Genomic DNA, 10,083 nt, shown 5'->3' with positions numbered 1-10,083 from the left:
TCAGATTTTGAAGTACATGAAAGTCAGACAAAAGGCAGAAGACTTTGAACTTAAAAGCTTTAATGAGGGAAAAATTACAATCTTTGTGTTTCTGAAAACTTGTGCATGGCACAGTCAAATCAATGATGGATTCATATCAATCTAGCTGTTTAAAGTTGTTATTTGTCTCTACAGACACAATAAAGATCATGTTTAATGCAGTATGGAGAACTGTATTTCTATTTATTTCAATACATTTGGCTGGAATAAATGTTTTTCAAATTTGTAGGGTCAAAACTTTTAACTTTAGTTTTTTTTTTTCAAATAGACAGAACAAACCACTGTTGTCAAAGGCTTGCCTAAATAACTTGCTTGGGTAACAATATTAAGGTAGTTAAACTTTTAAAGGGGACCTATAAAAGTCACATTTAAAAGAGGTAAAACACAGTTGTGTGTCTGTCTGAATATAACCAGCTTGTGATGGCAAATATTTATTAGTTTTATTTTTTATAAACACATTTGATGAAAAAAAAAAGTCTGCAGAAACACTTTGATTGACATTCTTTTTACATGTCATCAGAGGGCAAAAGCCCCTTCCATTATTGACAATCTCACTCTAGTACTTTAGTCTTGTTTTTGAATCTGCCACTATGCTAATACATAGGCATTTGTAGCTCCGCCCTCTTATTAAAAAAAGCTAAATGCCATTCGAGTTTAAAGCTACAGTCCCATAAATGGCACAACAGAAATAAAAGCCTAAAAGTGTCAATTTCAAAGAGTTCTAAAACATAATTTGTGAGCTAGAAATTCACATACACACTCTAAGGGCATCAGAGGCTTATTTTTAATATTTTTTAAATGGGGCATACTAGGTCCTCTATAAATTCCACTTTAAGCTGAATACTAGTATCTTGCTAAATAAATAAATTATTACGCCATCATCATGGCAAAAAACTAGAAAATAGAAAAATAAACCATTTATTACAAATTAGTAATTAAAACTATTGTTTTGTGTATTATTTTGTGGAATGTATTGTTATGTGTTACAGATTGTGATAAAAAAAATTGAGTCAACACAAAAAATGGGACCCCTATCTGAACTGGGAAAAGAGGGTGATAGTGCCAGACTGGGGCTGCGTATTTTATTTGAAATTTTTGCTCAGAATTGTGTAAAAACAAATCTGCAGATTTATGTGGAATGGTTTAAGACTATATGTGCTCAAACCCTACACAATAACTACTTATCATATATTTATGGTTTAGAACACAGATCCAATTGGAAGAACTTGTTTGGTAAACAAAACTACAGTAGCTTTCTCAAATAATACATTGCCTAAAAGACTTTTATTTCATAACATAAATTAAATTAATCTGAAAACTGAATAAATATATATATTTACACACACTTAAACAAGTGAATAAACACATTGAATGATGGGCTTTAAAATCTGCGGGCACAGACTCTATGTGGGCCTATTGATGGGCTATGAGTAGCAGACAAGGAAAAGACCTGAGACTCAATGGTTAGAACAGAATCCAGTCCTGAAAGCTATTTAAAACTAGCGTAGGAATGTCAGCTGTCCCAGTCTCCGTACAGAGTACAAACACTGGGGGATGGGTCACACACACTTCATATTATTTATATGTGCTTCAAGGCTGAATACAGTTATGTCGTGTGCTACATGAATGTTTTCTCAATGTGTTTTGCTTTGACAACATGGGGTTTTCTGGAGTAAAAATCATGTGAAATTACAGTTTATAAAGCCCGTAGAAACAGTCATGTTCCTTTCCGCTTTGAATAATGAAAAGACGATATTGATAAAGAAAAGTAAAAAAAGAAACATAAACTTGGAGACATCAATGAGAATGCAGATCTGTTTGTGCAGTGTTACCTGAGACCTGCTCATTAAATCCTTGTGTTAGGAAGTGATGGATACTATTGCCTGATTCACATACCAAATTCACACAGTGAACAGCTGAACCAACCATCAGACTTGTTTCTTATTTGCCTACATAGAAATGGGGCTGTTTTCCTTTGGCAAACAGATTCTAACTCAATTTTTCTGTATTTCTTAAATGGGGTCATACCATTTCCATTCAGTTTTATGAATTATTATCATATTTTTTGTTATTATTGAGGTCATGTTATTTATGATTTCAGTTTTATTATATTTTTGTGTCATTAATTTTGATTGTATCAGAGCCTTTACAAACTAACTGCAGTTCAAAATGCTTTACAATAAAACACAAATACACCAAATACAACAGGGCACCATGTGGTGTAATAAAAAGTTATTAATCATAGTTATTATTATTATTAAATATATATTTTTTTACAATATATGCTGTTTTATAAAGGCAGTTCACCCAAAAACTTTAATTCTGTCATCATTAACTCACCCTTGACTTGTTCCATACATGTTTTAACTTTATTTCCTCTGCTGAACACATAAGAAGATATCAAAAAGAAGGAAAGCTGGAAACCTGTAACCATTGACTTCCATGATTCATTTGTATTCACCATAACACAAAGGTTTTGATCCACTTGAGAGTAAGCAAACTGTACATTTTGTACTATCCCTTTAAAGTATCTGTACTGATGTTATATACATATATGTGTGTGTTTGTATATTCATACCAGGCTGACGAACGATGAAAGTATCATGCCTATCCTCACGACAACCCTTTCTTCTGGGTTCCTTGCAGGCCGAACTTTACTGTTGTATGCAGAAAACAGTTTCTTCATCAGCTTATCTTCCATTTCGGTTGCACCTACAGGAAACATGTTGCTCTTATTTGTTTTGCAAAGCAGATGTACACAACCCTAATTTCAATACTCTTAGGATTAAAAGCCTGCAGTCTAAAACCTTGTCAGTAACACTTTATGTTAAGTGGCCTTAACTAATATGTACTTGCATCAAAATATAAATGCAATGTGCTTACTGTGTGGACAATGTTTTGCAGAACACTAGTGGTGCTCTTGAGGTAGGATATGGGTAGGGTTAGGGACAGGACATGTTAAGGTGTAAGAGATGGTCAACAGTGTAATTAAAGATGTAAACTCAAAAAAATATGTATTTATTTAATAAGTAGCTATTTAAATATATAAGCTTATTTAAAAGTAAGCTGAAACAACACAGTTTTTGAGGATTTTTTAGGTACAACTTAATTGTTTTATGTTCAATCAATTTAAAAAGCATTAATAAGGTTAAATTATTCAATGCGAGTTGAGATGAGAAATTTAAACTTTCAGAACATAATGTAATGTCTGCAGAAGCTGTTTTTGGAGGAGACAAGCAGACATTATCACTGTGTTTGCCCTGGCACAGTACGTGATCCACAGACACACACACACGGATGAACATTATGAAAACGATAGTTTGTTGTGCAGTTGGTGGTTCGTTATTTTTGTACAATTGCATTCATATCAAAGTGAATCGGACCAGTGTTCGTGCGAACCGTACCCTAGACCAGGGGTTTCCAAACTTTTCAGTCCGCGACCCCCAAAATAACAATGTCAGTGACTCGCGACCCCCATTTTTTAAGGTGATTATACTGTAAATATATAAATGTTGCAGACACAACTGTACAGGCATTTCTAAACATGAGCATATTGACAACACAAAAATGCAACAGTCTATTAAGCATATAATGTTTTTTATAGTTATTTATTAATTTAATTAAATTTTAATATAAAAATTAAAGGCTGATGGCTGATTTTTATTTGTATGTTGTTGTTTATTTAACGCAACGATTAACTATCTTCTGTGGCTTATGAATAAAATATGGTAATTCAAATAGTTTAATAAAATTTATTTGAGTTTTGGAAATCACTAAATGACCCCTTGCCATTGTCCCGCAATCCCCCGGGGGGTCCCGACGCCCACTTTGAGAACCACTGCCCTAGACCACCTCTTTCAGTCGGACTCAGGTACGGTTCACAGCAGCGCACCCGAGTTCAGAAGACAGTGATCACACTAGCTAAACATACTAAACTCTGATTTCAAACAGACCCAGGCGCGGACCAAAAGTGCTAGTGTGAAAGTGCTCTAAGAGACTTCAAAATGTACGACACATAATAGACAAATATGATATTATTAAACCTTTGAGTTTAGGTAAAAAAAAACAAACAAATGTATTTAAATGTCTACTTGATAAAATCATGTTGGACCAACTCAATTTCATTTAATTGTGTAAATAGTTTTTTTTTTAGTTGGTGCTACACAAATTGATTGGATGGGAGTCCTGCCCTTAATTAAATTGAGCTCACCCAATGAGTTTTTTTTTTTTTTTTGAGAAGAGTTAAGGCCACTTAATATAAAGTGGGATCACCTCGTCTTGTGCACAGCGTAGTTTACAGTCTAATCTTTGTACACAGCTCAGTGTTCTGATGGATGGATGGATGGATTGATGGCTAGAGCTGCATATTTGAACTTTGATCATAAAGGCTCGCAGATAAGAGACTCAGCCTTGGGTGTTCTTGGACCTGCATCATGCACAGTTTGAGGGTGATTGTTTACTCCACCTGCCCGCCTGTCGCTGATGCTTTTATGCATCGCGTCTGCTGTTTTTTTCTCCACAGCTTTCGAAGGTTAGGCACATTTATATGCAGGCCTTCTAGGGGCGCCACATTCATCAAGTCTCGCCAGCTCAAGCCCTCCAGAATACGAACTGACAGTAACAAATGACACACGTCACCCCACACGCCACCTTCATTACCAGCCACCACCACCAACGGCTGCTGCTTTGAGTGTATGCACACATTCACAGCGGTTTTACTGAGGTTTTTGACCAACGCTTCTTGTGGGTAATAACTTCAAGCAGCTTTTATTGAGAAAAGAAACCCCAATGCTTTTAAAGGCAGCATCATGGGAGACTGTAAGGGAAATAAGAAATCTTTATTTTTCCTGCATGAGCGTTTAAATTGCAAAATAAATGAGGCCTTACGGAGAAAATGCCATCTGGTGCTCAGCAGTCCCATTGAAAGCTTCCCTAAAATAATTACCGCAATTAACCTCTTTCAAACACCTTTAAATCAACTTTAATATAAAGAGTTACTGATGATAGTCTGACTCGAGGTTAATTTGCAGATTCCCCAGGGGTATTTATTAAACAATGTTTTACTTTTGTACCATTTTCACTCAAGTGGTAAATTTGGATAGATTTGAATACATTCTTTCTAGATTTTTGTTTCGCCAACTGTTCCAGCAACACAGCGGATGCATTTCCAGCCGCTACCCATTACTGGGAAACCCCCATACACTCTCACATTCACACACAGACTCATACGCAGTAGGCATGGGACGATAATCATTTTCAAGGTTTACCATGGTTTGTAAAAGTCAAGGTTTCAAAACCGCTAAAATGTTGTTATACCGTTCCAATGATCAGGGCTTGACATTAACACCCACCAACCCAAATGCGGGTAGATTTCAGCTGTGGCAAGTTAGACAGCCACTTCCGCTAGCCACTTTGGCTTATTGAAAATTATTTTTAAAATTGCTAGTGCTGGCTCAACACTAAAGATTACAATGTTAGTTTGTTTGTCAATATGTGTGCAAATGTGATCTTAGAACCGAGAAGCACGACTGACAAAAACACTGGTGATCTTCGCTTACTTATGAGGGCTGAAGTGTCATGCACACTGCGGCTGGGATGCGCACGAGTGTTATAAAAGCTTGCACGCTCTCGTTTTCTTGCGTGAAGCAACCATGCCTGAAAACGCAACAGGTACGATTGGTTCCATTTAAGACTTTAGACTAGGAAAAATATGATGCTTGTGCACCCACAGTCCTGCTACTATTGAGAGATTGAGGTTCTTTGTAAACAGCAGCAGTTACCCATTTAGCTTAAACCATTCTTTGAACATATTATTAATGGGGCATTAAAAAGTGCACGCGATCATCCTTTCATTATCGCACACAGAATGTTTTTCACTTGCTTTCTTTTGCTTACAGAACATAAAACAAAATTTAAGTCAAGTAATTTTAGCATGCCAAAGTTAAATTTACAGATATAAAATATATTTTCCCAACAGCAAAATTGTGGCTTCTGAAAACGGCAAGTGGCTAATAACATTGGAAAACTACTAGCCACAGTGATTGGTGATCAAAACAGTTAATTTCAAGCCCTGTCTATGATATGGACGTTTCTTTTTTTATGCATTTTATATGACTATTTTATCTAGTTTTTTTTTTTAGGGCAACAGTATCTCGCAGAAGGGGACCCTCCATATCAATAGCTACAGATTAGTCCACGATTCAGCAAACATCTGGAAAACAAATCACTTAGAATATACAAACAACATCCAAACATTTTATAGACATCAAAAGTGCAGTGGCTTTCCTTAAGATCTAAAGAAAATTTTACCCAATTCACTTATACTGCATCTCTTTGGACTGTGTGGAACACCAGAGCACATGAACATGGGGAGAACATGCAAACACAACACAGAAATGCCAACTGGCCCAGCCGAAACTCAAATCAGCGACCATTTGCGGTGAGGCGACAGTGCTAACCACTGAGCCACCCATACGTGTACGTTTACTCATTTTAAAACAATTTAAGCATGAAAATGTTCATTTGTTCACTCTAAAGCAAGTTCAGTTTTGGAGATTTGTTTGGTCCAGACCAATTAGTGAAATGATTATGTTTTATGTGCATATAATGTCATTTTCAGACTACAAATTGTGTAAAGAGTCCAAACACTGCTAATAATTCCTCCATCATACACAAACTGTACAGATTGGCTGCAAGGAGATGCTTTTCTGACTGCTGTATTAGAAAAGACAAAAATTGTAAATGAATTCATATCATGCTTAGACATTAACAAAATATATGAAGAACAGTAATGTAGGCTGCAGATTTAATTTAAAAGTTAAATTTACCGAAAAATGAAAATGATGTTATTAATTACCCTCAAGTTGCTTCAATCGTCTGAGATCAAAGTCCAGAAAAACACCAAAAAACTAAAATTATGACTTTATTTAACAGTTTCTTCTCTTCAGTTTCAGTAAAGGGGGCACGTTCATGAGTGCCTTGTGTGACTCCCTCTGTTTTTGGTATTGTTTTCTTGACTTTGAATGAGCCAGGACCTTTGCTGTCACTGGGGGATAAAAAAAGCTCTCAGATTTCATCTAAAATATCTTAATTTGTGTTCTGAAAATGAATAAAGGTTTTGGAGAGGCATGAGGCTGAAAGTAATAATATCATTTTCATTTTTGGGGTGAACCCTTTAAGAGTATTCACTGTATTTTGTTAAAAGATGATACATTAGTTTGTTATATGACTTTGTTCTTTGATCGTTGAGATAAATTGTGAGATATTCAATAATTGTATACATAAATGTTACTTACAATACACTAAAGCTGGCACACTGACAAATTTGTCAGTATGGCTTACATGATACTGCAGTTGACCTTTTAACACAGGGGTGAGTAACAGTAGTTTAGCTACCTCTGTCATGTTAAGATCTCTATTTATTATATAGTATATGATATACTGTTAAACAATGTCCTATAATTCTGATCTGATTCAACAACTGCCCACCAATTGAATCTAACTAGCTGATTAATTTAATAAAACAAGCTGATTATACCTGTTAAAAGCTACTAAAAACTGTGTATTAAAATTAACAAAACATATTGAAATTACATTTTACCCCACATGAAATAAATCTAGTAATTTATACCAAATAGTAATATTATAGTCTGAAATATTATAAAGAGTGTATTATATTGTATACATTATAGTATTCTTTGCAACATTTTTTGATGAATGACACTGAATAATGTAGTATTAACTACCATGAACTGATAAACTGCAAAAAATAAATAAATAAATAAATAAAAAATCTGCATGGTATACTTAATATAGATTTTTTTATTATTGCAGCAAACGGTGGTTTATTGTATTATAATACATAAATTAATATTAGTAGTATTATAATATAAAAAATACAACAGTATTTACTACATATTACATATTTTTCATTTGGGATATTTTAACTACATTAGGAACTCAATTAGTTAAAGACATTTATAAATATTAACAATGGTGGCTTATACTTCAAAACACCAAACATGTTTTGTTTTTGTAGTAAAACCACGGTAACCACTTATTACAACCCATGCTTTTCATACACTAGCCAAACTACTGAATGTGTGGTAACTGTGGATATACAACTGGCTAATAAAATAGTGACTACAATTGATTACTATTAAAAAACAAGTAGGAGCACTGGTAGTGGATGAAACGTAGTTAAAAAGTTAGACTGTGAAACGAGTGACATCTTTTGTAAAACGTCCTAAGGATAATGTTTGAAAATATTAACATTTTTGATGACTTGTTTGGAAACTGATACTCCAATTGACCACTTAATGTTAACGCTACGTGTGAAAACTAGCAAACGATTTCATTTTGAACTAATAAAGATGACTACATGGAAGTAATGCTCTATATTGACCTTTTTCAAACTCCTGTGGTGTTTGGACGTCAAAATATGGATTTACTGTCGGAGAATCATATCAAAGCACGCGTGACGTTTCTTTAAAGTTCACAGGGCTTTCACACGTGCGCGTTTCACACACACACATTAATCTTTCACTTACCTGTCATTGCGCCCAGGCCACAAAGGCAGCAGGTGATAATAATCCAGTCCTGGGCCTTCATGGTGATTCACCAAATGAAACTACCGTATTTTCTTCATAGAATGTTTACTTGAGGGTCCATTCCCTTTTTTTCCCAGCGCACACACAGTTGGCGTTAAGTCAGACCGCTGTCTATGCTCAGGTTACAAAGCGCGCTGCTGTGCGCGCGCACGCATGAGACTTCGGTTCACGCGCACACACTAAATAAAAATGTTTCACTAAATCACAGGATAAAAATATCTCATTTCTGTTTTAGAACTAAGCAAAGAGAAGAAATAAAGAGCCTCACATAACTTAACGTTCCGTAAATAATCATGAATTAATCCTAGGCCTAGATACATTGGTATTTTTAAATAGGCAATTTATCTATTTGTATTAATATTTCATGTTTTTATGAACCCAAAATGTGTTAATTAATTAAACATGGATTAAAGATAGATTATTTGCTTTCAAATGACTTATTAAAAATTAATAATGCCTTGATGCCTATCATATAGGTTTAAAAAAGAAGTAAAAAAAAACTAGTTTTCTATAGCAAATCCATATGCACATACACTAAAAGAGAACATACATTTACATGCATGTACTTTTAAATGTAAATTTGATTCCATGATGTTTGAGTTTTTGAAAGCACCCACTGTCTGACACATTAAAAAGTAAGAACATTTAGAACTACTTCCTACAGGTCGACACAGTCAGTCTTTCCCAAATGTGCTTTTTAAATGAGGCAAAGTATTTGAATGTGCTTGAAAGCACGCCAGCATATTCATACAGTTCTGGGGTACTTTTGGCTCAAGAGGAGTAATATTAATGTGCTTACTTTTATGTAATTAATCGGAGCTGTTAAAATGAATTATGCAGCTTTATCCCACCAATTAGATTAAAGGAGGAGATTTATTCTGCTACTCTAGAGTGTTGACACTTTGATGGGCCTTTTGAAATCGGAGGTCAGGAGATTGCTTAAGTTTTCCTCCACAGTTAGCTGGATAAAAGATGGAAACGGCTCTTTAGCAAAGCTTGCTTTTGCTTGGGAACAAAGCAAAAGACACTTGAAACACATGCCACCTGTCTTCCTTTCTTCTTTACTTGACCACTCCTGTCGAAACGTGCTGTACTTAAGTAATGGCGCCAGCCCGCCACATTCATTGTTTGGTCTTCTGCCAATTTAATAATTATAGAAGTCAACTTAACAGCCTATAACTAATGCTGACTTGACTGTAAAACCTCAGATTGAATGGCAAACTCTGGCACTTACCTGAGGGCCAATTAAAATGCTTTACTTTAAATAAGGACACTGAATGGCTGTTATCACAAAATATGTTTACATATGTAACTGAGGCCAGCGGGTATTAGCTGTTTGAGGTAAATTTAGTTCCTTGGGCCCTGAAAGCTCACTAGTAAACGGCTAGATTTAAGCACCTTTGTTAGCGCACCCACCTTCCATGCAAGAAACATA

General features: G+C 35.0%; 1 protein-coding gene across 1 annotated transcript in view; it reads right to left on the bottom strand.

Annotated features, from left to right (window-relative positions):
* The window catches only part of chrnb1 (cholinergic receptor, nicotinic, beta 1 (muscle)), a 33,713-nt gene extending 25,064 nt beyond the window's left edge, over nucleotides 1-8,649 (bottom strand). The window contains 2 exon segments of the mRNA NM_001253810.1: nucleotides 2,618-2,751; nucleotides 8,589-8,649. Of these exon segments, the coding sequence (NP_001240739.1) occupies nucleotides 2,618-2,751; nucleotides 8,589-8,649 (195 nt within the window).
* Between the last annotated feature and the right edge of the window lie 1,434 nt (nucleotides 8,650-10,083).

Source organism: Danio rerio, chromosome 7, assembly GCF_052040795.2.
Source record: "Danio rerio strain M-AB ecotype USA chromosome 7, GRCz13ab, whole genome shotgun sequence".
Taxonomy (NCBI): Eukaryota; Metazoa; Chordata; class Actinopteri; order Cypriniformes; family Danionidae; genus Danio; species Danio rerio.
Note: the sequence above shows the minus strand (reverse complement) of the source record. Positions and strands in the feature narration are given on the sequence as shown.